This window comes from Ipomoea triloba, chromosome 5 (assembly GCF_003576645.1).
Source record: "Ipomoea triloba cultivar NCNSP0323 chromosome 5, ASM357664v1".
In the NCBI taxonomy this organism is placed as follows: Eukaryota; Viridiplantae; Streptophyta; class Magnoliopsida; order Solanales; family Convolvulaceae; genus Ipomoea; species Ipomoea triloba.
This window is the reverse complement of record NC_044920.1, coordinates 22593421-22621154: the sequence shown is the minus strand read 5'-3', so window position 1 is coordinate 22621154 and position 27734 is coordinate 22593421. Positions and strand designations below refer to the sequence as shown.

Sequence of the window (27734 nt, the reverse complement as noted above, 5' to 3'; positions counted from 1 at the left end):
TTGAGTTTATTCTCATCTTTGATATTTGTTTCGAGCATTTTGAATTGTAAGTTCGTTATTTTATTTTTCAAGTCATTAAATTGCATTGTCTAAATTGCATTGTATCAATTCCCTGTGGGTTCGACCCTTGCCTTTGCACACTATCACTACAGTCGACTCGTGCACTTGCGAGGACTATTTAAAAATTGTTCATCAATTTTTGGCGCCGTTGCCGGGGAATTATTTATTGTGCAGTTTGTTTTTCCCTTTGCATAATCTTGCTTTCAAAAAAAAAAAAATAGTTACTTAATACTTGTTTCTTTGTTTCCAATTTGCTTTTGATCATTCTGCCTGTTTTTTTATTTGTTTGTTTGTTAGTTTATTTGCGTTTTTATTTTATGCAAGGTCGTCGTTCTTTAAAACCTACACTGTTGCCTTTGGACGACGACATTGATAAGAAAAAGAAAAAGAAAAAGCCTTTACCTTTTGACAATCCTAATCCTAAACCACAAAAAACAATCACAACTATGGATGCACTTCCTCAACCAAACCCTCAACCCAACCCCAGGCTAATGAAAGACTTTGGTAGGCCCCAAGTAGGAGGTTCACCTTCTTGTATAGTGCTTACTGATGCAGCTAGGAACTATGAGCTAAAAACGGTCCATTACAACCAGCTGCCGTCTTTTCACGGTTCAGCAAGCGAAGATGCCCTTACCTTTATCAGAGATTTCTACGGGATAGTCCAACACTTCCCGTTGAATGACTTGACTGAGGATGCACTGAGGATGAGGTGTTTTCCATACACCTTGAAAGATGCTGCAAAGACATGGTTCATGTCTCTCACACCAGGATCTCTTCGGACATGGCCGGAGGTGTATAACAAGTTTATCAGTAAGTTCTATTCTCATGCAAAAACTGCTGAGCTAAGAAGAAAAATTGCGACATTTTCGCAAGCTGATGGTGAACCGTTCCATGAGGCATGGGAGAGGTTCAAAATGCTACTCATTCAATGCCCTCATCATGGCTACCCATTGGAGCTTCAAAATCAAACATTCTATGATGGTTTGACTCAAACCAGCCAATCAATGGTTGACAATGCGGCTGGAGGTGCCATGGGAGAAAAAACGGCGGAGGAAACTTTAACATTGTATGAAATGCTAGGGGCAAACTCCCAACAAAAGAGTATAAGGGGACAAACACAAGGTATGTATGAAGTTAACTCAAATACGGGGTTGGAAATTCAGGTGTCTGAGCTAGCAAAACAAGTGAAGAGCATGTGTTCTATGATGGGTATACAGCAAAATAATGCATTTATGATTGATGAAAATGATTGTGAGCAGGCCAATGCAATGAATAGTTTTAATCAAAGGCCTAGAAACGACCCGTATTCTAATTCTTACAATCCGGGTTGGAAAAATCACCCTAATTTTTCTTGGAGTAATAATCAAAATAATTTTCAACCAGTTGCTCCTCAACCTAAAAAATCGTCTTGGGAGGATTCTTTGAATACTTTTATACAGACCTGCAATAGACAGCAAGAAGCGAACGATCAACGCTTCCAACAGACAGAGGCATCACTTGCTAAAACTGAGGCTTCACTTGCCAGAAATGAAGCATCTATGAGAAAATTGGAAGTCCAAGTGGGACAAATCGCCGAAGCTCTACAAGGCCATGTGCCAGGTAAGTTGCCTAGTCAACCTGAAGAAGCTAAGATTATGACTGTTCTAAGAAGTGGTAAAGTTATTGAAAATAATGTGAAAGGAAATACCACTTGTAAACAATCTGAAATAGTTGAAAATTTGAATGTTGATAATGAAGTCAATAAGGATGAACCCAAATTGCATAAATCTAATGATCCTTATGTGCCCCCTAAACCGTATGTTCCTCCCGTTCCATTTCCTGGTAGATTGAAAAATTCAAAATTTGATAGATCATTTGCTGAGATTTATGACTTGTTGTCAAAAGTGAATGTGAATTTGCCTTTGTTAGACATGATTAAAAATATGCCTGCCTATGCTAAGTTTTTAAAAGAGTTGAACACTAGAAAGCGTAGGTATGAACATAATGAAAAAGTCTTTATGTCTAAAACTGTAAGTGCTGTTTTGCAAACTGACTTGCCCCCAAAATTAGAAGACCCCGGTAGTTTCATAATAACTATTACAGTGGGGAATTCTAAGAAAGAAAAGGCAATGCTTGATTTAGGGGCAAGCATTAACTTGATGCCATATTCTGTCTGCTTGCAGTTGGGTCTGGATAGATTAAAACCTACTACAATGTCCCTAGAGCTTGCTGATCGCTCTGTTAGATATCCTAGGGGCATTGTAGAAGATGTTTTGGTCCAAGTTGATAAACTAATAATTCCTGCCGACTTTGTTGTTTTAGACATAAATAAAAAGTGCAATCATGCACATGACATGCCTATTTTGCTTGGCCGACCTTTCATGGCCACAGCAAAAACAATGATTGATGTCCAAAATGGAAAGTTAACCATGACTGTCCTAGATGAAACTGTTGAATTTTCCATTTTGAAATCAATGAAATTGCCTGAAAACAATAATAATCATTGCTTTGCTGTAGACATTTTAGATTCCATAATTTCTGCTGAGTTTTTAGATGAATCTCCGTTGAAGGTCGAAACTGATGAAGAGGAACCTAATCAAAGCCCAATAAAAGAGGGGGGTGTTGAAGGATGTTCACTCGCAGACTGTCTGGAGCAAATAAAAGAAAAACACCATCCCTCAGTTGAAGCTGACGTTCCGCCCAAGCTGGAATTAAAACCGCTTCCTAGTTCTTTAAAATATGCTTTCTTAGGTCCAAATAATACTTATCCTGTAATAATTGCCTCTAACCTTTCACAGGAACAAGAAACAAAATTGCTTGATGTATTAAAAAAATGTAAAAGTGCAATTGGTTGGACAGTAGGAGATATTAAAGGAATAAGTCCAACGGTTTGTATGCATCGGATCTTACTTGAAGAAGGAGCAACCCCTGTCCGTCAACCTCAGCGTAGGCTAAATCCGAATATGAAGGAGGTTGTACGTGCAGAAGTCCTAAAGTTGTTGGACTCAGGTATTATTTATCCAATTTCAGATAGTAAATGGGTAAGTCCAGTTCATGTAGTGCCAAAAAATCTGGAATTACTGTTGTTACTAATGAAAAAAATGAGTTAATCCCAACTAGAACAGTAACTGGGTGGCGTATGTGCATAGATTACAGAAAATTGAATGCTGCCACTAAAAAAGATCATTTTCCTATGCCCTTTATTGACCAAATGTTAGAAAGATTAGCTGGGCATGCTTATTACTGTTTTTTAGATGGCTTTCAAGGTTATTTTCAAATTCCTATTGCACCTGAAGATCAAGAAAAGACGACATTTACATGCCCGTTTGGCACATTTGCTTATCGCAGGATGTCATTTGGGTTATGTAATGCACCTGCGACTTTTCAAAGGTGTATGATGTCGATATTTTCTGATATGATTGAAAGATATGTTGAAGTGTTTATGGATGATTTTTCTCTATTTGGTGACTCTTTTGATGACTGTCTTTCTCATTTATCTTCTGTTCTTGAAAGATGTGTTAAAATGAACTTAACCTTGAGTTGGGAGAAAAGTAATTTCATGGTTAATGAAGGCATTGTTTTGGGCCATATCATTTCTGACAGGGGCATAGAGGTTGACAGGGCTAAAATTGACGTTATTTCCAAATTACCTCCCCCTACCTCCGTAAAAGAAGTGCGAAGTTTTCTTGGACATGCAGGTTTTTACAGGCGCTTCATAAAAGACTTTTCCAAAATTTGTAGGCCTATGTGTAACCTGTTAGCTAAAGATGTTGTTTTCAAGTTTAATGATGAATGTTTGTCTGCTTTCAACTTTTTGAAAGAAAAATTAACTTCTGCTCCCATTCTCGCTGCACCTAACTGGGAGCATCCTTTTGAAATAATGTGCGATGCATCTGATTATGCCATAGGTGCTGTTTTAGGACAGAAAATTAATAAACTGCCTTATGTGATTCATTATGCCAGTAAAACTTTGGATAATGCTCAGGTTAACTATACAACCACTGAAAAGGAGTTGTTAGCTATAGTCTTTGCATTAGAAAAATTTCGCTCTTACTTGATTGGTTCTAAAGTGATTGTTTATTCTGATCATTCTGCTTTAAAATTTTTGTTGGCTAAAAAAGATGCTAAACCTAGACTCATAAGATGGATTTTGTTGCTGCAAGAATTTGATTTGACTATAAGGGACAAGAAAGGGTGCGAGAATGTGGTAGCTGACCATTTGTCTCGTTTACCTGATGCTGCTAATAATTCTCCTAATTCTGATATTCCTATAAATGACAGGTTCCCTGATGAACAGTTACTTTCGTTACAGAATAAAGAACCTTGGTATGCAGACATTGTGAATTATTTAGTCTCGGGTCAATTTCACCCAGACTTAAATTCGCAAGGAAAAAAGCATTTTCTTTCTAAAATAAAACATTTCTTTTGGGATGAACCTTATTTGTTTAAAATCTGTCCTGATCAAATAATTAGAAGGTGCATACCTGAGTTTGAGCATCAAAATATTTTGAATCACAGTCACACTCTAAACTGCGGAGGACATTTTAGTGGGAAGAAAACTGCATTGAAGGTTTTGCGGTCTGGTTTTTATTGGCCCACTTTGTTCAAGGATGCATTTGAATTTTGTGCTAAGTGTGATAGATGCCAGAGGACAGGTAATATAAGTAAGTGCCATGAAATGCCCCTTTCAAATATTTTGGTTGTTGATTTGTTTGATGTTTGGGGAATTGATTTCATGGGGCCTTTTCCCACTTCCTTTGGTTATAAGTACATTCTTGTGGCTGTTGATTATGTGTCGAAATGGGTTGAAGCTGTGGCTACCAGAACAAATGACAGTAAAGTTGTTTTGCAATTTTTGAAAGATATTTTTGCCAGGTTTGGGACACCCAGAGCTATCATTAGCGATGAAGGTACCCACTTCTGTAATAAACTTTTTGCAGGTCTTTTGAAAAAATATGGCATTACTCACAAGGTGGCTACTCCGTACCATCCACAAACCTCTGGCCAAGTTGAGGTGAGTAATAGGCAGATTAAAGGAATCTTGGAAAAGACAATGAATCCTTCTCAGAAAGATTGGGCTATCAAGTTGAATGATGCATTGTGGGCTTACCGGACAGCCTACAAAACCCCGATTGGTATGAGCCCGTATAGGTTAGTATTTGGCAAGGCTTGTCATTTGCCGGTGGAGTTAGAACATAGAGCCTATTGGGCTATTAAATTCTTGAATTTTGATTTGCAGAGAGCTGGTGAGGTAAGAAAATTGATTTTGAATGAATTGGATGAAATAAGAAATGAGGCTTATGAAAACTCAAAAATTTATAAAGAAAGAACCAAAGCCTATCATGATAAGTCTATTTTGAGGAAAAATTTTGAACCTGGAATGAAAGTTTTGTTATTTAACTCTCGTTTGAGATTGTTTCCAGGTAAGTTAAAATCTAGATGGGCAGGACCTTTTGTGGTACGCGAAGTGTTTTCTCACGGTGCATGTGAGATCGAAAATCCAAAAACAGGTGAAAAATTTAAGGTAAATGGGCAAAGACTTAAGCAGTACTTCGAGGGGGAACCATCAACCCATATTGTTGAACAGGTAGAGTTGCAAGATTATGAATGTCCGTGTCGTCACTGATGCATTTTTGGAAGGCAACCCAATTCTCTTTCCCTTCTCCTTTATTTTCATTTTTGCTTGTTATGCCATTTTTTCGATAACTTGATGAGCTATTGGTTTTGTGTTCTCTTATAGTTTTTGTTCTCAACATTGAGGACAATGTTTGAAATAAGTGTGGGGAAGGGATTTCTATTTTAATTTATTTTTGTGATTCTCATTTCGAGTAAGGAAATAAAAAAAAAAACAAAAAAAATTACTTTTAAACAAAATAAATAAGTATGAACTTGAGCTCTTACCCAATAAGCCTTTTTGAATATCCTATGATGAAAATAATGCAAGTTTCTGTCAGCTCTTAGTGTGTATGCTGCATGTGGCTAGTTGTTAATTGCTTTAGTGTTATATTTTGAATAGCTTTTCTCTTAAAAAAAAAAAACAAAAACAATAAAAAAAATCACAAAAACCCTTATATATTTAATGCAATCTCTTTGATGATTTTTATGTTGATTTCACTTTATATAACCTTTTTCAAATTTTTAAATAATTCTTGAGTGCTATATGTGGTGTATTTGTTGGTTCAAGGATCATCTCTATGGCATAAGTGAGGTGGAAAATATCCATAAAATATTTGAAAAAAATATTCAAAAAAAAATAAAAAATGAGAGTGTTTTTATTTTATTTTATTTGCAATAAATCAGAGATTCTACTCCGCTGAATCAACCACCTACACATGTACCATAAATAAATAAATAAGTGTCGTGGTCTGGTTCATGAGTACACACAAAATTGAAAACCCAAACATGCCTGGCGTAAAATGGCGAGGTTTTTTGGGGAAGTTCTCTTTGGAAAAAGTCAAAAATAGGAAAATGATGAGTGAACTTTGGAAGAGACGAGCATTTTAATTTTCAATAAATGCCTTGATCCTTGTTCTTTCATGTCTTGCACCTGCACTGTGATAGATTATTTCTAAATTTGGCTTAGGTTGTATTTTGTGAAATGTTCATATTAATTAAGGTATTTGTTTAGCTCATATAAGGGTACCAACACACGTGCACAAGTTTTATTTCGTAAATAGTGAATTAATTTATTTATTTTCTAGTCAAGTCTTTTATGCATTCTTTGAGTTGACACTAACATTGCATTGATGAGGCAATAAATTTGAAAGGCAATTTGGGTGAAGCTCGAGCTAAAACTTGATTTTATTTCTTTCATTCCTTAATAATGTCTTTGTTTGAGGACAAACAAATAAATAAGTGTGGGGAAATTTGATAAGCGCATTTTGTATACTTTAATTTATTATATTTTATTTAATAATTTTTAGTATATAGTTATTTTTTCTTGCTTATTACTATATTATTTCACTTTTTTTATTTACTTTATACTTATCCAATAATTAAAAAATAAATTAATAATATAATGTAGTTTGCAGTTAGTTTAGTATTAATAAATTAGACTGTTTTTTATCTGAGCTTTAAATTATTAAAATATGTTTATTTACGAAAAAAAAAAAGAGAAAAAAAAGTTATTTTACGTCTGGGTCGTTATCCCGTATGCGGCGTATGAAGCTTTCAGATTGACCGGTCAACAACACCGCGAGAAAGAAGATCTGCAACGGCCATGGCGAGCGCATCTCATGATATTCAAACGGCTCGCTGAACCAATATAAATAGAGGCAGGTTGAAGGAGTTACGATCAATCCTTAATCACCGAAACTATCAATTCCTTTCACAAAACCAAGGACTTCCGATCGGTGCAACACTGACGATTTCGGCAGCAGCAATTTTAACCTCGACTTGGATTAATTTGTTTCGGCGGAACGGGCGAAGAAAACTCTGGACGAACCTTGATTTCAATTTGGCGTGGCAATATTTGGAAGCTTGCAAATCCAAGATTGGTACGTGGCAGGAGCTTTTGGTTTTGTTCCCAGGTTTCTTTTTGAATTCTAAGAGCTTAATGGCTATTATGTTGGCAATTATTGTTGAATTCAAGATGTATATTTAATTTTCTTCTTTCTAGGAGCATGAATGTTTTGCCATGAAAATTTTGTAGATTAAGTTTTTGCTTTTGCCAATTAATTTTGCTTTATCTTATGGTTTTGAATTGAGACTAGTTGTGTCGAATTTGGCCAATTCTAAGCATTAATTAGTCTGTTTGAGGGGATTAACTGAGTATAAACTATGCCTGTTAATTCAAGCTCCGTAGGATAAATGAATAAATAATTTAGTTGTCATATTAAATTGTTTATTTGGTTCATAAACCGGGTATTCCGTAAGTTCTACCTAGCTTAATGGGTTCTAATGGTTTAAATAAACGTCTTAAGCGTATGAACCATTAGAATACGTGACTGAATCTGGACGCCATACGGATTAGTAAGATAATAGTTAGAACAAACCCTAAATTGATTGGCAAGTTGAACTAATCTGCAAAAACTAGTTATGGTAGTTGATTCATGTTCCTAGGTTTTTCCAGCTTGATTGTTATTCGATATTCTGGTTCTGTTTATTTGTTTATTTTCCTAAGATTTGATTCAATTATTTTACATTTGAGTTTATTCTCATCTTTGATATTTGTTTCGAGCATTTTGAATTGTAAGTTCGTTATTTTATTTTTCAAGTCATTAAATTGCATTGTCTAAATTGCATTGTATCAATTCCCTGTGGGTTCGACCCTTGCCTTTGCACACTATCACTACAGTCGACTCGTGCACTTGCGAGGACTATTTAAAATTGTCCATCAAAATCCAAATACAAATCAGGATAGATTCGATTCGAATAGTATTCGAATATTCGAATATATATATATATATATATATATATATATATATATATATATATATATATAAAGAAACTAAATTAGTAAAGGCATAAACCCTAAGCTAAAATAAAAATGTGAGCAGCCGCTTCAGTGCTTCACCCTTTAGTTTTCCCAATAATCGAAATTTTTGTTATATTTTATCTTAATTTATTGAAAAATTTAGAAAAAAATTAAGATAGTCATTTCGAATTCGAATATTCGAGTCAAATCGAATATATTCGAATAAATTGGTCGAATCGAATACAAATCGGAATTTAAGATTCGAACACTAAACGAATTCGAATTCGAATACTCATCAAAATAATCGAATTCGAATCGAATACTGAAGTATTTGACTCGATTCGATTCGTTTACACCCCTACTGAAGATATGGTGTTATTTGCGGAGGCTAGCTTTGATGAAATTTAAGTTGTTATGGACTACTTAAACTGATTTGGCCTGTTCTTAGGCCAATAGGAAAGCTTGGAAAAATCCCATCTCTAACAATGTGAACAATTGTCTTGCAAGAACTTTGGCAAACTACACGGTGATCCATTTGACAAAGGACCTAGGCAAATACCTAGGTGTGCCCTCAATCCATGACAGGGTAACTAGAAACACCTATTCTACCATTATTGATCGAAATTTATACAATTCTTGTGGGGTGGTTCGGAGAACAAAAGAACTTGCCACCTAATTAACTAGTGTATCGTTACTTTGATTACACATATTTTGAATTATATTTTCCCCATGTTTTTCCTTGTTTGGTACATAAGTTGATGTATTTAATAGGAAAGTTTGACTAATTAATGTGCCTTTATGTATAGTTTCTCTTAATTGTACAATAAAGGGAAGAGGAAGCAAATTGGATCAAAGTTGACTATTTTAACTTTCTCCAAAAAGGATAGATTCTCTTGTATTGCAAATTTGATTCTTTTTTGGATTGCAAATTTATCCTATTTTCAGAGATAAGTGTTATTTGCATTGCTTTATATTATTGCCTTATGATGTTTTCCTTAAATGTTTATGCTTTATTGACTGATATGATGAGTGAGTAGTCTTATTTAGGACTTGGGATCAAGGTTTACATGAGATTCTAATGCTTATTTGATGTTTAATATTGCATAAAGGGGGAAACCGTAACATCTTTGACTAATCTTGTAGGAAATTCAACCGCAATGAAAGTTGGGTTACCACTTCCAAGGCCCCATCTCATAACCCCTCATTCCTCTACGAAAGTAGGGAATTTTAGGGACTAGATAGCTTGGGCTTTATAGAGCGGGTTGATGCATCACGATAGTGGGAAAATTCTTGTCATTCAATTCACCCTAGCATAGATCACGAAAGTGGCATGTTAGCTCCTTAATTGGTGATTACTAATCTTGGAATCCAATGTTGAGTTTATTTCCCCTTAATCTTTAGTCACGACATTGAATCATGTGCTACCTCATCCTAAGTTCTATTTTGTTAATTTGCATATTTATTTGTGTTGTTTGATATCCCTATCTCCAATTTGTTGCTTAGCTTCCACCAGTTTCATTAACCATGTGCTAGATACTATTCAAAATCATGCCCTACACTCCATCCCAGTGAATTATAAAAACAAATTTCTTTGTTTGATTGAACTTGAATTAGGAGTGCTCACGATATGAATAAGGCGTTCTTAACCAAGCTTGGATGGAGGTTACTAACTGAGGAAGATGCCCTATGGGTCAAGGTTATGAGAGCAAAATATATGAAAGGGGAAAGCAACATTGATAGAATTCAATCTATCCAAGGTGCGTCTAACCTTTAGAAAGAGATTGTAATTATTAAGAGTATCCTCAAAGAGGGAATGAGACTCCTCATCTGTGATGGTCGTGAAACTAGGTTTTGGCTCGAAATATGGATGTGCGAGGACCCTCTCTTAATTCATGAGAAGAAAGACATCCTTCCTATGGAAATGGAAAAGTATGTTGCTAATTAATGGACACAAACATGGGAGTGGAATTGGGATGTGCTTAAAGACCTTCTTCCGAAGGCTATTACGTGCAAACTTGTAGCTGTAATGCTTGATGATTCCATGCCATGTGGCGTGTTTTGGGGTCAAGGCGAATCATGACAAGGAGGGATCGATGGCAGAATGTTGGAAACTTTGTGTTCTGAATAGGATTGTGACGTTCATGTGGCTGGTCAAGCATACAACAAAAACTTATTATTTGAAACGCTACCTTTAGGACCAAGCTTTTGTTTTTCCTTTTTGGTGTTCTTGGAGGTTTTGCCACACTCCACCACAATATTGGCCTTAGCACTTTTCTTGTTGTCATCCTCAATTTTGAATCATCTCATTCCACTTGTGCTTCAAGTAGTTTTTAAAGTTTTCCCACACAATATGCAACAAGTGGATAATAGGTGCCACTTAGAATGTTTCACTCACAATTATTCATTTGTTTTGTATCTCGTTGAAGATCATCTAGATATCTTCAACCTGACTCGAGACAATTATGAAATCCACCATATATATATATATAGGGTGATGTTCCAATGAGAACCACTCCTCCCATAAAAACATGAGAACCAATCTGGTGCATTAAAAAAGACAGATATATGTATGAAATTAATTGGGAAAAATTAAAAGCCTGCGTGTATATATGAAGGGTTATGATATGTGTTGTTGTGTGCGACATAGGATATGGAAAAATGAAAAATCTTCAACCATTTATTTATTTTAAAGCATGGGGTAAAATAGAAAAAAAAAAAAAAGAATTTGAAAATTTTGGAAATATTTTTATCCTTAAAAAAAAACAAAAATAGAAATGGAAATAATAGTGAAATGACAAATTAATCCCTAAAGTCCTACGTGGTCGCAGATCAGCTGAATGAATATCCAATGCCCTTTCCATCTTTGTCAACCTCACGACATCACTCTCTTCGCCGCCCTGCGTTTCTCAATTTACTGTTTCTGTTAACTTAGGGTTTTCCTTCCTCCTTCTCTCCGATTGAGTATGGCCGGAATGAAATTGACACCGGAAGAATCCGATACTGCGCAGGTCAGACCTACGGCAGCAGCCGACTTGATTTCCGACGACGACCGGTCCGTGGCCGCGGACTCCTGGTCTATAAAGAGCGAGTACGGGAGTACCCTTGACGACGAGCAGCGTCACGCTGATGCCACTGAAGCTCTTTCAGCGGCCAGTTACAGAGCCGCTTCTGACTACAGGTTTCTCTTATCGCTCAATGACACGATCTTCGCTGCTCTATTTTTCCGTGAAATATGGAAGTTCGGCTTTTCTTTTCTCTAAATAATTAAATTGTCATCTGCGCTAGATGGAAATGTTTGAAAATTTAACAGAAATATATCTTGTTGAATTTCGTTGATGCAATCTATTTAATCAAGCCCTTAATTTTATTTCTTTTTATCAAATTTTGAACAAGTGGATCATCATACATGAAATTCTGAACGAGAAAGGTATGATAGATCATGGTCGGATTTATTAGTTATTAGGACGGGGAAAGGAGACAAAGGCCTGTGTATCTTAGTATCTGATCTCAACTAGATTGGGCTTATTGAACTGAGTTGAGTAATGCTATCAGATCTTTAACTTCAGAGTTATATTTGGTGAGAGGTAGATCGTGAGATATCTGATTTGAAATGTTTTTGCATGATTTTGTCCGGCTACTGTTGAAATTTTTTGTATTTTAGCTTGCATTGTTTGATTGTAAGCAATTGGCTCTTTTTCACTCTGCAGTTCTGACAAAGAAGATCAAGATGCAGAAGGAGTTTCTTCAATGCTTGGTTTCCAGACTTATTGGGATTCCGCATATGCTGATGAATTGGCAAATTTTCGAGAGCATGGCCATGCTGGTGAAGTCTGGTAAGTATTTCAAAGCTTCAAGTAGTATTTCTTGAAACTTTAGTGGCACACCTTGAAGTTGGGTTAGATCTAGCAATCGTTGTTGGTTCCCACTAAATTGATTGGTTATAAAAAGTTAGAAGCTTTTCTTTTAAGGTTTAATACACACTGTTTTGCTGCAAGATGAAAAGTGGGATCAAGTTAAGCTCACATCATCCTCATGGATTTCATCATTAATATTGTTGTTCTTGCAGCTGCTGCTACTGTTTCTAATTAGATATTTTGGGTTTTGTTTTGGCTTCATAGGTTTGGTGCTGATGTAATGGAAACTGTTGGCTCCTGGACCAAAAGCTTGTGCATTGATATTGCCCTAGGTCACTTTCCAAATCACATAGGGGATACCAATTCAATTCCTGCCGGGCATCATGAAAAAGACTTGTCTAAATGGAGTGTGCTTGACATTGGGACTGGCAACGGCTTGCTTCTTCAAGAGCTTGCTAAACAGGGGTAAGTTTTTATATTCTGTAGCCAGCACTAATAATAAGTAATTGATATTGTACTTCTATACCTGCCCTTGAGGTTAACAAAACAATGAATTCTGCATTGGGGATGTCCGGTATAATTTTATTGCAAATATATAATTATACTGCATCTTAGAGTTTACTAACTATATGGTTGAATTAGGTTCTCTGATCTCACTGGAACTGACTATAGTGAAGGAGCAGTTGACCTTGCTCGAAATCTTGCTGATCGCGATGGTTTCCCTGATATCAAATTCTTGGTAATTTGCCTTTTGGTTTTGAGGATTCAAACTTTATTGTTTGGACTTTTGTCTTTGTATTTTTTTTAAATTTTTTTTATTTCTTTTGGGTGCAAGGTGCACCTATTTTTTAAGAACACTAAGATAAGCTTATCACTATTTGTATTTCATACTTTTTCGCTCTGTAAATCCCTACCTTGTGCATGGTGATTGCTGAGTGCTTGTTCTTAAATTGTGGTTCTAAAATCATGTCACTATGCTATGGGGCATCCAAAAGTGATTCTTGTTTGGTCCTTTCTTATCATGAAACTTGTACAAATCTTTCCCTTTCTAAGAAAGAGAACCTTGATATAGTTCCCATGGGAAGACATAAAAGCTTGGGGATAAATTTATTTGGCATGGTTGATTGAGTGAAACCGTGAAATAGCCTTTAGGGTGAACAACTTGTTTATGTGTTGATTGTGGCAGTCAGTTGTTTTATTAAGTATGCAAATCTTGGTTGTCTCCATTAATGCATATGGTAAAAAGTTACAAGAAAAGCCCAATGGCTATCCTTGTTCTCTCTTGTTAATTCATTATTTTCATAAGCAGTTGACTCCGCTTTTAATTGTTTTCCAGGTCGATGACATTCTTGAAACAAAGTTAGATAGGAAGTTTCAGCTTGTTATGGATAAAGGTACCTTAGATGCCATTGGATTGCATCCTGATGGTCCTATCAAAAGGTGAAGTTCCACCATATAAGACTTGTGCATCTTTGTTTAGTCGTAACCATTTAATTTTCGTGAAATTCTTCATTTGTTTTTCCAGGATCATGTACTGGGACTCCATCTCAAAACTTGTAGCTCCTGGTGGGTTATTGGTAAGCCCCTCTACTGCTTATTTCCTGTCACTGCAATAATGCTTCTTTACGGCCTTCCTGCTGCTATCAATTGCTTCAATGCTCAACAGTCATTATTTGTTAGGGTTAAATCTTTATCCGATAGTGGTGCTTTTTCCACTAGAATGTGTGGAAAAAATGTGGAATTGTCTTTTTCCAAAACTCACAACTTGTCTGTTTATGTGATGCGTATTCTATTGCTCTTGCTCGCGATTGTTGCAGGTCATTACATCATGCAACAGTACGAAGGATGAATTGGTAGAAGAAGTGTCTGCTTTCAACCTCAACCAAAGAAGAAACCCTGGTAGTCAAGAATTGGAGGGGACTCAAGAGCAGGAAACCCCCAGAGATCCTCCTCCATTCCGATACCTTGATCATGTTCGATCCTATCCAACATTCATGTTTGGAGGATCCGTAGGATCTCGGGTTGCCACAGTCGGATTCATAAGGATCTGAATCAATAGAACTTTTTACGTATTTGAGTGAGCGTGACTTCTGGTTCTAAGCTTTTTATGTATGGCCGAATGTTACTGTTCAGTATTCTATCTTTCAAAAATTACAGGAATTTATTGGATGCCAGAAGTTCCCTCATTTATGAACGGGAGTATTTAGTCATGTTATGCTTATTATGTTGCACAGTCCTTGGGATTTTTTTTTTGTTCTCTCTTGTTAAGTATCTTCAGTATACCAGAATGAAGATGCAAATTACAATCCTATCTTCACCCTATAAATAGGGAAAATGTAATAAAAATTTGCCGTTCTGTGCCTATTCAAACTAACAATCAAGTTTCTATTCTCATAACTCTCCTTTCTTTCTCAGTTTCAGTAGAAAAAAAAATTACTTCTTCCAAATTCTCTCTGAGGTAGACAAACACCTTCAATTTTTCTACCCACAAGAAAAATCTAATTTATCAACTGAAAATTAGTTGATAAATTATTGAAATTTATAGGTATACCAACAATAGAAATATTTGTTGTTAAAACACTTACATCTATAGGTATTTAAGTTGTACTTATTTAATCTACGTCTAAATTTGTTAGTATTTTACGATTTTCTTGTAATGTTTGTTTTTATTTTTTCAGCTTTTTATTATTCACTTTTTATTTTTAAATTAATAAAATGTACAAATAAATACATTTTCTATTTTAATTTTTCCAGTTTTTTTTTTTTATTTAAAAGAATAAAAAAACTTCTCCAATTAGTAAATGTTACAACACCATTCTCCTAAACCCCGTTCTAGGCCACACCAATAAAAAAATTGTTGGGAATTTGAGGAAAAAATGTAGTAGTATAAAACTACGATCATTTAGGCTGGCTCACGATAAGAGAATTTAAAAAGGAAAAGGTATGTGTCATGTGCGAAACACTACTTTAAAAGCGAATTCCGGAGATTGTGCGGTCTTTTAGATTTGGTACGCTTTCGATGGATAACACAGACTACTGCGTTTAATCGGCACAATTAAAACGCAGTTGGAACCTAACTAACTTTGTGCTCAGACGGAAGACAGTAGAGAAGAAGATGAGAAGAAGAATGAATTGACGATTCTGAGCTCGGGGATAGGTGGTATGTCTAGTCTCAAATATAACAGTCTAACCCAATTCCAACCGTAAGTAATGCATATTCTGCAATAGAAGAGAGAATGCGGCCACGAAAATTAACAAAAATCTCAAAAATAAAAAGGTGCCACACCACACCCCGAACGCGTGCGAGCTGAGCAGGTGGTGAGTTTCTCCCTTACTTTTGCCTCCAAAATATTTCAACTTTCCTAGAAATGTTGTTATTTAAATAGTAGGTAAATGACCCATTTAAAAGCAATGTGGGACAACTAAACTCTTGAATACCACATTATTGAATGTATGTATGTTTCTCCAGCAATCTCCTACACATTCAAAGTGTGAAAATGAACGATGCTTGAGCGAAACACAAGAGCTGAATGTAATGCCAGTGTTTAAACTTGAACTGACATGTAGTGACATTCAGTAACTTTCTCCTCGATAGTGAATTATATTTTGAACTCATTGAGAAGTATATAGTTTTGAACTCAAAGCACACTTCAACTTTTAATATGCAGGTTCTGTGGAAGTTAAACTCTTTAACTTTATAGGTCCGTCTCTGAACATATCGATTAATAATACTTCTTTGTTTAAATTTATATGTAAGTCTTAATAGTGAATTCTTACATTGTTCCAAAAGTCAATAAACAATTGATAGCCAAGGGATTTAAACTAGAATTTTATGACTACACTATTAAAATTCTCTGGTCCGAGATCATCTTATTTGGCAGGATGGATTATTGGATTCACTATTAAGATTAGTCCTGCAGATCAACAACTTCATAAAAAAAAACTTTGGGGTTAAGATCGAGAAGGTCTTAGATTGGTGAAAGATAGAGAGTTTATAAATTAATGTTAGAAATATTAGTTTAAAATAATATTTAAAGTGATCATTTTATGGTATAATTTTCAGCGAGATTCATTTCTTATTTGAGTTGTGTAAAAGTGAAATACATTTGTGTAAGTGAGAGATTTAATTTGATTTTCATGTGCACCCATGAAAATTGGCAACCTTGTTAGATGAATTCCATCTCTCTTAAAAAAAGGAAGGTTATAGTACGCGATGTGTTCCATTTGTACAAATCGTAACTTTTGATTTTAATCTCGAAGTGTTCACTTTGTTCAAGTTCGTTGAAAGTAATATATTTGAGTGTTCGAATATATTGTTGTAATTCTTTGTATCCTTCGAAATCGGTACTTCAACGTTTTTAATCCCCTCAAGAAGAAGCAAATTGATTTTAAAGAAGGTGTATTTTCCATGTCTTGAATATTATTCATTATGATGTGGACTGAATTTTTTTTTAGAAATTAATATGTATTTTGAAAATTTTTAAAAAAATTCCAACATTGTAGAAGTGAAAATGGATTCAGAAACGACATTTAACGACACCAATAGGGATCTACGTGCTGATCAGGGTGTTGCATCCCTTTTTCTAGAATGTAGGACTCTGCTCGCTTAGAAATTCATGAACACTTCACTTGTTTTGAGAGAGAAAAAAATGTGGATTTTCTTTTGAAAAAGAGTCAAATAAGACACTAAACTTTCACACTTTGTGCAATTGAACTATCAAATAAAAAAAGTGTGCAATTGAATCATTGAAAATAGAAAGATTATGCAAATAGCATTTTTTATAGGTTACTTCCAAATTTTCGTTAAATATAATGGCATAATGTCAAATTATATGTACAAATTATTTTAATTATTATTTTTAAAAAGTAAAAGAAAGAAAAGTATTTTCTTTTTAATTTCAAAAGGAGGGGGCTACCTCTACCTTCGTCTGTTGTGGATGAATGAGGTAGCATCCATGGTTGCCATTAAATTAAAGTACAGATAAGAAGTCTATGTGTCAATTAATATAAATCAAGTGTCACGTTAATTTTGAGTATTGTATTGGCGGCCGATTATTGACTTATTGTTTTATATACAGTAGCAGCCATTCACTGATATCATCTCACATATAGGCCATGGCCATGGGGATTTCGAAAACGTCAAACGTAACAATTTATTTTATCCTTAATAGTTTTAGACTTTTAGTTATCCCTTATAGTATATATAATATGTTTTAGAGTTAAAAGAATTGTTATAATATATATTTGATGTTCCTTCTCAAAATCGAATGAGCAGTGAGATTTTGATTGAGAAAATGATATTTACCTCTCCTAATTATTTTTCACTTCACTGGAGTTCAATCATGTGATCATTTATTTAAAATGTTAAAATGATGTCATCACATACACTGCAAAGCAATTGTCACACACTTTCAATTAAATACTAAATAATTGAGTTAATGCCATATGCGGTCCTCCGAGTATAATAGTTTAGCTACGTTTAGTCCTAAACTTTCAAATTACCACCTATGGTCCTTCGACTTTCAAATTGTTACCATCTGTGGTCTATGTTTACCACTCATGGCCCTTTAATTTTCAAAACTTAACCATCCACGGTCTTCTTGTAAGGACTATCGGTGATTAAAATTTAATAGTTGAAGGACCATGTGTGGTTAAAATTTGATAGTTGAAGGACCTTGGGTGGTTAACTTGGATCACCGATGGTAACAATTTGAAAGTCGAAGGACCACATGTGGTAATTTAGAAGTTTAAGACTAAACGTGGCTAAACCACTATACTCGGAGGACCTTAGATGGTATTAACTCTTAAATAATTCAATTAGGTGGAAAAATTTAGGAGGAAGTTTTAAGGTTTGACTTATTGTGTACAAAAATACAAAGTTTAGTATTGAATTTCGAAATTAGATTAACTCTATTTATCTTCTCATGAGACTAATAAATGAATTTATAATAAAATTCAAGTATGAGAATCATACTTTTCCCACCGTATTGGCAAAAGACAAGGACATGTTTTGTATTCAAATCAATGAGGGCTTAGGCGTCTAAGAGGTGAAGTCTTACGTTGTTCCAAAAGTCAATAAACAATTGATAGCCAAGTGATTTAAACTGGAATTTTTATGACTACACTATTAAAATTCTCTAGTCAAAGATCATCTTATTTGGCAAGATGGATTATTGGATTCACTATCAAAATTGGTCGTACAGATCAACAACTTCATATAGAAAAAAAAAAAAACAAAAAAACTTTGGGGTTAAGATTTGGTTACCGAAAGGTAGAGAGTTAAGGAATGTATGTTAGAAAAATTAGTTTAAAATAATATTTAAATAAATTTTCATTGGAATTCATTTCTGCTTTGAGTTGTGTTAAAATGAATTCGTATTCGTTTAAGTGGGAGATTTTATTTGATTTTCATATGCACCCATGAAAATTGACAAGCTTGTTAGCATGAATTTTCTATTTCTCTTACACTTTTGATTTTAATCTCGAAGTGTTCACTTTGTTCAAGTTTGTTGAGGGCAATATATTTGAGTGCTCGATTATATTATTGTAATCAATTGTATCCTTGGAAATTTTTAACACCATCATGATGAAGCAAATCCATTTTTAAAGGTGTATTTTCCATGCCTTAAATTTTTTCGTTAATTTGTGTACTGAAATTTTTTGAGAAATTATTATGTATTTTGAAAATTTTAAAGAAATTCCAGCAATATATAAGTGAAAATGGATTCAAAAGCAACATTTAATGACACCAATAGGGATTTTTTTTTTGAATACAACTAACTCTATTACATTGTAGTATCTGTTCAAACATACTTTCTCAACTACACCAATAGGGATATAGGAGACGAATAATGTAGAATAAAGTGATAATTTAAATTCCAATGTTTGGTTTGTAGGAATAGAATTACTGAGAATTTCAATTTCAATGTTTGGTATCAATGGAGATGGTAAGGGCACAAGTAGGATAAAGACCAAAATGTCCATACTTATTATTATATTCATTATTATTAATCTTAAATAACAAATAAATTTGTGTCAAAACTATAGTGCAATGCACTTGTTATTTGGACACTTTGGATATAAACTTGTATGACGTACTATCCCAAAATATACTTAACCATGCTACATTAAGCTTCATAAGCTCATATCCAAAAAATTTCATAAAAATAAAAGTATAAAACTTAGTTAAACGTAATAAAATGTTAAGCTTTTTAAATGATACTGTATCATTTTGTTTAGGTCAGAAAAGATAAAAGTACTTTTGTCTCAATGTTATCTTTTTTTTTTTCTTTTCAAACAATGCAGAATTAAAATACCCAAAGGGGAGGGTGGCATGTGATTCTAATTTCATAAAAATGAAGGAATTGCAATTTCTTTTTGAAAGAATTTGATTGCTTTGTAATTAGGTGGGAGTAAAATTCTAATTTCCTCCCACCAAACAAGTTGTTAGGGTGGTCTCAAATGTACCAAAAGAAATTACAAGTTCTCGAATCATTACTCTCTTTTTTCGATCATAAACCTTTAAAAAAGAACATACATCGTCTCATTTTATCTGTCCTATTTACTATTTATTGATCAAATCAATTCTTTTTTCTTTGTTTATTTTCTTTACTAATTTTTACTTATTTTTTAATTTGATTTGTTGTGTTTAATAGTGTTTTTAATGTAGTTTCTAAATATATAAATTCTGTATAATAATATTAAACTTAATATTATTATTAAAAATTAAATAAAAAATAATTTCAGTCAAACCTCGTGACTTGTTAATCGAACCAGACAGATAAAATGGTATGGGGTAAATAAATAGCAACTTGATGGGATGTATTATTGAAGTCTGCTTTTACGCTATGCCCCATAATGCGTTTCATGATCGTGATAGGAAACTTGGAGCACACAAAAAATGTTAGTTTATAAGAATCCCATTAAAGTACAGATAAGAAGTCTGATGTTTCAATTAATATAAATCAAGTGCCAAGTTAATTTTGAGTATTGGATTGGCGGTCGATTATTGACGTATCGTTTTATATACAGTAGCAGCCATTCACTGATATCATCTCACATATAGGCCATGGTCATGGGGATTTCGAAAACGTCAAACAATTTATTTTATCCTTAATAATAGTTTTAATTTAGACTTTTTGTTACCCCTTAATTAGTAATTGTATAGTATAATATGTTTAGAGTTAAAAGAATTCTTATAATGTATATTTGATGTTCCTTCTCAAAATTGAAAGAGCACTGATATTTTGATTAAGAAGATGCTATTTACCTTCTTAAATTTCTTCACTGTGATTCAATCATATGACCATCCATTTAAAATGTTAACAAATGTGTCTATCACACTAATATACATAGCAACTGACACACACTTTTAATTAAATACATCGTGGAAAAATTGAGGGATAGTTTTTAGAAGGGATATTTAACATTACTCTGGGAAGTACAATGGCTACTATTTGACCCTTATCCATGCCTTTTTTTTTTTTTTTTTAATTCCAAAGTCTAAAAGTAAAGAAGTAGATGAGAGGGTAATGAATCTTGTCATTATTAAAGTAATTGAATCAAATCTATCTATACTATATATAAAAACATTATCCTTCTCCAAAATTTTCCGCCCAAACGTAGGGGTATTTTAGTAATATGGTAATTATTATTCTAATTATAATTAATTAATATTATTCTATCATAATATTAGTAATTATGGTAATCATAATATATTAATAATAGTATAGATTGGTAATTAGTTATTAGTAATTATGGTAATTCCTTATTAGTAATTATGGTAATTATTATGGTAGTATATTTGTATTTTATAGATTAATTCATATACGTGCATTAATGTAATACCACTGAAAAATGTTTATGATAATTAATTATTATGATAGTATATTTATATTTTATAGATTAATACATATACGTGCATTAATGTAATACCACTTAAAATTGTTTATGGTAATTAATTATTATGATAATATATTTGTATTTCATATAGATTAATACATATACATGCATTAATGTAATACCACTGACAAATGTTTATGGTATAGATTTATTTATTTATTTATTATGGTAGAATAAGAATCGATATAATAATATATAAAAATATATTAGTTATAATTGTATGGAATTCTATTAATTATAATTGAATTCCATATATATTATATTCCAATACATATTTGTTTACAATTCCATTTATTTATTACCAAATTAGTAATTATTACCAAAAGATATGTTATTATTATGTTAATGGTGAAGACATATGAATGGTAATCATATGAATTACCAATTACTAATTACCAATTACCAATTACCAATTATTACCAATTAACAATAATATATCTGCATCTCTCTCTTTATGGCTATAAATACAAGAAGAAACTTAGTCCACCACCACCAATTTTAATCTCTCTTAGTTCTATTGTTTTTCGTTTGTGAAAACATCAATGTACATAGGAAGAACCACCCTTCTCCCTAAAAGTTTGATATATTTACTGCTTTTTTTTTTTACGGTTCTTATCTTCTCTTTTTTTTTTTTTTTTTGTTACATTCGTTGCAGGTTCTTATATTTTGCAATCACAAGTGCTGAGGTTAATTGTTGGTAGCTTCAATTGTCGAAATGTAAGCTAATTTGTCAAATAACTACAACTTTTATTCTAAGTATTAACTATTCTTTTTTAATTAATTTTTTAACTATTCTTTTATATTTGAAATCTTATATTTCCAGCTCTCTTGATTCTTTAATTATAAATGCAGATATTTGGAGCCTAATAAGCAATGTGATGTAAAGGATAATGGATATGTTAAGAGATGGATGTGAAAGTTGAGAAGCAATTAATAAAATATTTTCCTGTTGAAATCATAGACATTTTATGTTTTTGGGCATTAAAGATTTCAAATTTTAAATTTGTGTAATTTTTTTAAATCTTAACATTTCATTGGTTTACATTACTTTGAATATGTAGTTGTTTTATTCGTTTATTCATACCATGTTCAGAGGTGAAATTATAGTTCAAAAAAAAGAATATTAAAAAAATATTTAATTGGAAATTAAACGGCACAGAATTTATGCCATTTGAAAAAGTAAATTAATATTAATATTTGATTGAAAATTGAACAAAAAAAGAATTGAATTTATTTTGACAATTAAATTATTATAATTATATTAATATTTATGAAGGAAAAAGAAAATGAATATATTAATATTTCATTGGAAATATAATTGGCAATTATATTTTTATAATTATATTAGTTATTAATTATATGGAAATGAATATTAAAATCTTTTTATGAATGAAAGAGGAAATAAATATTACACACGAAAATCTGTTATTAATATTATGTTACTAATGTTACTAATTGTCACAGGAATCAGGCCAAATGAAAAAGGAGATTAATAATAAAAATTCACTATAAATATAACATAGCTTTCCCTATGCAAAAAGTAGTAACCACCAAATGAAATATTAGCAAAAAATTATGAAGGAAAAAGAAATGGAAATGAATATATGAAGGAAAAAGGAAATGAATATATTCATATTTCACTGGAAATATAATCAAAAATTATATTATAATTATAATTATATTAATTATTTAGAATGAAAACAAAATGAATTTTTTAATATTTCACTGAAAATATATTCAACAATTATATTTTTATAATTATATTACTTTTTAATCATATGGAAATTAATAATAAATTTTTATGAATGAAAAAAAATAAATATTACACGGGAATCTGTTATTAATATTTTCTTACTAATTGGCATGGAATCAAGCCAATTAATTGGCAATTATTATCAAGAAAAAGAAATGGATGGAAAGCAATATTAAGAAATTAATATACTAAAAAGAAAATGGAATATTATGAAAACTTAAATGAATATATTAATATTTCATTGGAAATATAACACAACTTTTCACTATGAAAAAAATAGTAACCCCCAAATGAATGACAAGGAAAAAATTATAAAGGAAAAAGGAATGTAAAATAATATTAATTCTTTTTATGAAAGAAAAAGGAAATAAATATATTCAAAAGGAAATAAAATATTAGGAAAAACGAAATGAACATATTAATATTTCACTGGACATATAACACAATTTTCTCTATAAACAAATTAGTAACCACCAAATGAAATATTAGGAAAAAATTATGAAGGAAAAAAAATGGGAATGAATAATAATTTTTTTATGAAGGAAAATGGAAATGAATATATTTAAAAGGAAATGAAATATTAGGAAAAACGAAAGAAATATATTAATATTTCACTGGAAATATGACACAACTTTCCATATGAAAAAATTAGTAACCAACAAATGAAATATTAGGAAAAAATTATTAAGGAAAAAGGAATGGAGATCAATATTAATTCTTTTTACGAAGGAAAAATGAAATGAATATATTTAAAAGGAAATGAAATATTAGGAAAAACGAAATGAATATATATTAATATTTCACTGGAAATATACCATAGCTTTCCCTACAACAGAATTAGTAACCAACAAATGAAATATTAGGAAAAAATTATGAAGGAAAAATGAATGACAATAAATAATTCTAATTATAAAGGAAAAAGGAAATGAATATATTCAAATGGAAATTAAAATATTAGAAAAAATAAAATGAATATATTAATATTTCATTGGAAATATAATCGGCAATTATATTATTATAATTATATAAATTAAATATTAATTAATTAATTATATTAATTATTAATTATATTAATAAATAGTACTCCATAATAATTAATATTTATTAACTAGAAGGTTGAGCAATCCCTTCACCAACTTTAGACGTCGTTGATCAAATTAATGTTTACACGTGTGACATGAACACCGCAGAAGGTCGAACATATTTAATATATAATAATAATAATTTTTGTATATATGAATTGATATTTCTATTAACGGAAAATAATTAATTTAGTGTAATTGACTAATAATAATTGCTTAATAATTATTATCGTAATTAAGCTAAATATTGGTCGTTGAATTTATTTTTATACTCCGTAATAATTAAAGTTAAATTATTTCTCATTTTTCCATATTTATTTTTGTAATAATATAATTACTTAAGTTATATTAAATATAGATCTTTTTAAGATAATGGTAAACAAACAAGTCATATATTATTCAATTAATTGAGTGATACTTTTACACTAATCGTATAATCAAATAAATGTACATGTTTAATATTATATTTTTTAAAATAATTTTATCTTTAATTTTATTATCTAAATAAATAATACAAAAATTTATCCGTGAATCGCACGGGTAATTGGACAATTATTTGCTCTAATTCAAGCAAAGAAAACATCATAAAACATAATCAATCTAACTAATTTCATCAATTGCGCTATATAATATTCGATGTTATAATTTATATAATTGTATATCGATCGAAATATTCTTAAAATATTATAACAAATTAATTCCGTGCAACGCACGGGCGAAAATACTAGTAATTGAATAACAAAAATAAGCAAACAAATAAAATAATCAAAATGAAATATAATATTGAGAAAAAAAAAACATTATGAGTCACCCTAACAATCAAGAGATTTGGGACCAGGAACTTGTCCTTTCACTTGATGTCAATGTTTATATTAAATAGTGATAAGGTAGAGATTTGGTATTATATTGCATTTGGTTGTTGTCCTTTTAGGTGATGCATTTATACTTTTGAGTAAACAACGAACTAAACATATACATATATAAACAAATATATATATATATATATATATATATATATATATATATATATTAATACCTCCAATGGTCCTCCAAGTATAAGTGATTTACCAGTTGTGGTCCCTCGACTTTTAAATGATTTCCACTGGTCCTTCAAGTTTTAAAAAATAATCACCTATGGTCCTAATTCTTAAAATAACCTGAATTTAAAATGACCACAAGACGTCCTAAAAGGACCAGGTTATATTTTAAAACTTGGAGAATCATTGGAGGTTATTTAAAAGTCGAGGGACCACAACTGGTAAATCGCTAATACTCGGAGGACCATTGGGATATTAACTCTCTCTCTCTCTCTATATATATATATATATATAAGGTTAAGGTATTACTTAGCTGGCTAGCATTCTAGCAATCGACACATTTGGCTCTTAGCGTGTCCTTGTACTTAGTTGTTGGTAAACATATGTCTATGCTGCTATATACTTAATGCACCAAATAGAAGCAAAAATCCCCATAGAATTGTTTTCTACTAAAAAAGATGAAAGTATTATATTTAAACATATTCTGAACAAATCAAAATAGGCAAAGAATGGCAAAAAAGCAAGATGAATCATGGCATAAACAGAGATTGCATAAATGAATCAATAATTTACATACTGATATGAATCAAAATGGAAATGAAACAAAGGCAAAGAGTGCAGGTGAGAAGAGTGAAAGCAAGAGTCCCAACAACATTAACAACAAGAAGTTGCAGTAACTGAGATTGTTCCAACTCCTTTTTGTGCTTATTGTAATCATGGTCATCACAAGCTGCATAATTCCACCCTAGTAGGGTACCTTCACTTAAACACCTCTCCAGTTTCTCCCTATTCTTCACATCTTCTATTCTCCCCCTTAAAACCTGCAAATTCTCATCAACTATTTTACGCTTTCCCCTCCCTGTATCATTTGGAATAGTAACAGATGTGTTATCACAGTACTACATAGTAATTGGCTCAGAGCTTATATCTTATTTATAGTTTAAAACAAGATATAAGCTCTAAAATAAACTCTACCAAACACAGTCCAAATAAAACAGAGACATACCTTGGTCTCTAAAGCTGTGGGCTCTGATGACGACGTGCATTGATGGTCGGCGATTCCTGGGATTCCGGCCGGACGGCGAGAGTATTGACGGAGGCGGTGAACGGGAAGTTGTTGCCATGTTGTCTCACGTTCGAAAAGAAATTAAAGCAGTTTATTTATATGTAATAATGAGAAAGAATGGAAAGATAGTAATATGTGGTGACCCTAGTTAATCACGATCATGGATTCACGGCTGTACTCAAGACCAAGTCAAAGGCATACAATGTATATATTGACTATTGAGGCCTCGACGTCCCAATAACACAAATTAATATTATTTCTTCCGTCTCGTTTTTGACTTTTTGTAGGGATCGGATATAATATTTTATATTTCCCAAGATTTTTAATCTAAATTATTAAATAATATATGATATTTTTTAATCATATTCTTTTAAAAACAACTAAATTGAGATTCACTAAAAAAAAAATTAAAATAAAGGAATAACTCTAGTCAATTTGGTTAAAATGTTGGCCAATGCCAATCCTAGCTATGTGCGGCCACGACAATAGCACAAGAGCCCCTATTTTTTGGGGCTCATTTTTTTTAATAAAATATTTTATAGGGGAAATCACAATTTTGGTTCCTCAATTATTTCTTAACTGTCAGTCCAGTTCTTAGTTTTCAATTTGATCATCGAATTGTTTAAAATTTCATTAATTAAACTCTTACAGGGACCAAATTAACAAAATTTTAAAAATGTGGAAATGACCATTTTGGTCTTTGGAAAGGTTTAATTGACGAAATTGTAAACAATTCGATGATCAAATTGATTGAAATTAAAACTACGGACTACATTGACAGTTGAAAAATAATTGAAAGACTAAAATTGTGATTAACTCTATTTTATATATAGTCTATTATTTTTATGCTTGATAATTATGTTTCCAAAAGCCACATATTTGTTTTAATTATAATTGAAAAAAATTAGACAATTTTTTTTTTTGAAAACAAAAATTAGACAAAATTAAAATCAAAATTTTGTATCTAAATATACATACCAAGACCACTTTTAATTTTAATTTTAAATTGTATTTTTTTTTCTTTGTTGAATTTTTATGCGTTATATTTTGACAAATAAATTTTTTCTTTTTGCATTTTTATTTTATATTTGTACTTTTGTAGGAATTTTAAGTAAGTGGTCCAAATTGAGTTATTAAACAGAGTCTCTACTTTTTACGGGACGATCTTGCTGTTGAGTTAGTAACCATAAGGTTATAAATTTTACTTCCTTGTAATCATTTACCGACTTAAGTGATAAAGACATTATTATTTTATTTACACGTAAATTGATAACTTCTACCACCGTATAATATAATAAATAGTTTACACATCAATCAAGTATTATAAAAGAATAAAATAACCCCACGTCAAGTAATAAATATATACAGTAATTTTTTTTAGGATGTAACATGACTCCATATATAAATTTGTATGCATACGATACGAGGACATTATACAACAATAAAATAAATATGTAGATTATCCAAACGTATAAAGTAGAATTATGAAGCTTCAAATCTCAATATAAACTATTAAAGTCGGTGAGAAACTTTAATTTCCTAAGGTAGAGAATCATAGGATTATAGTGGCTTCTAAGTAAAGACAA

The 27734-nt window shown here is 31.8% G+C and overlaps 3 protein-coding genes and 1 non-coding gene across 4 annotated transcripts; 2 read left to right on the top strand and 2 right to left on the bottom strand.

The window, feature by feature from the left end:
- The first annotated feature begins 506 nt into the window (after window positions 1–506).
- LOC116020408 lies at window positions 507–5665 on the top strand. The gene is made up of 4 exons (XM_031260886.1): window positions 507–2489; window positions 2610–3011; window positions 3086–4534; window positions 4670–5665. The coding sequence occupies exons 1-4, from the start codon at window positions 507–509 to the stop codon at window positions 5663–5665; spliced, it is 4830 nt and encodes a 1609-aa protein (XP_031116746.1).
- On the bottom strand, window positions 900–1006 carry LOC116021321. The gene has a single exon (XR_004098979.1). It is a non-coding gene; the product is annotated as a small nucleolar RNA R71 (small nucleolar RNA).
- Window positions 5666–11310: 5645 nt separating the features above from the next.
- On the top strand, window positions 11311–14673 carry LOC116021089 (EEF1A lysine methyltransferase 2). Its single transcript, XM_031261698.1, has 7 exons — window positions 11311–11633; window positions 12163–12288; window positions 12574–12774; window positions 12952–13048; window positions 13646–13749; window positions 13835–13886; window positions 14127–14673. The coding sequence occupies exons 1-7, from the start codon at window positions 11419–11421 to the stop codon at window positions 14358–14360; spliced, it is 1029 nt and encodes a 342-aa protein (XP_031117558.1). The 5' UTR covers window positions 11311–11418; the 3' UTR covers window positions 14361–14673.
- Window positions 14674–25608: 10935 nt separating this feature from the next.
- Window positions 25609–26237, bottom strand: LOC116018763. The gene is made up of 2 exons (XM_031258748.1): window positions 26089–26237; window positions 25609–25941 (listed from the first exon to the last, which is right to left on the bottom strand). The coding sequence occupies exons 1-2, from the start codon at window positions 26204–26206 to the stop codon at window positions 25652–25654; spliced, it is 408 nt and encodes a 135-aa protein (XP_031114608.1). The 5' UTR covers window positions 26207–26237; the 3' UTR covers window positions 25609–25651.
- Between the last annotated feature and the right edge of the window lie 1497 nt (window positions 26238–27734).

Coding starts and splice junctions, on each gene's coding strand:
- LOC116020408 (XM_031260886.1), top strand. CDS start 507: ATGGATGCACTTCCTCAACCAAACCCTCAACCCAACCCCAGGCTAATG. Junction 2,490..2,609: donor TGACTGTCCTAGATGAAACT/GTTGAATTTTCC, acceptor TCTCCGTTGAAG/GTCGAAACTGATGAAGAGGA. Junction 3,012..3,085: donor TAAATCCGAATATGAAGGAG/GTTGTACGTGCA, acceptor TAAATGGGTAAG/TCCAGTTCATGTAGTGCCAA.
- LOC116021089 (XM_031261698.1), top strand. CDS start 11,419: ATGGCCGGAATGAAATTGACACCGGAAGAATCCGATACTGCGCAGGTC. Junction 13,049..13,645: donor TCCCTGATATCAAATTCTTG/GTAATTTGCCTT, acceptor ATTGTTTTCCAG/GTCGATGACATTCTTGAAAC. Junction 13,750..13,834: donor CCTGATGGTCCTATCAAAAG/GTGAAGTTCCAC, acceptor TTGTTTTTCCAG/GATCATGTACTGGGACTCCA.
- LOC116018763 (XM_031258748.1), bottom strand. CDS start 26,206: ATGGCAACAACTTCCCGTTCACCGCCTCCGTCAATACTCTCGCCGTCC. Junction 25,942..26,088: donor CCACAGCTTTAGAGACCAAG/GTATGTCTCTGT, acceptor CAAATGATACAG/GGAGGGGAAAGCGTAAAATA.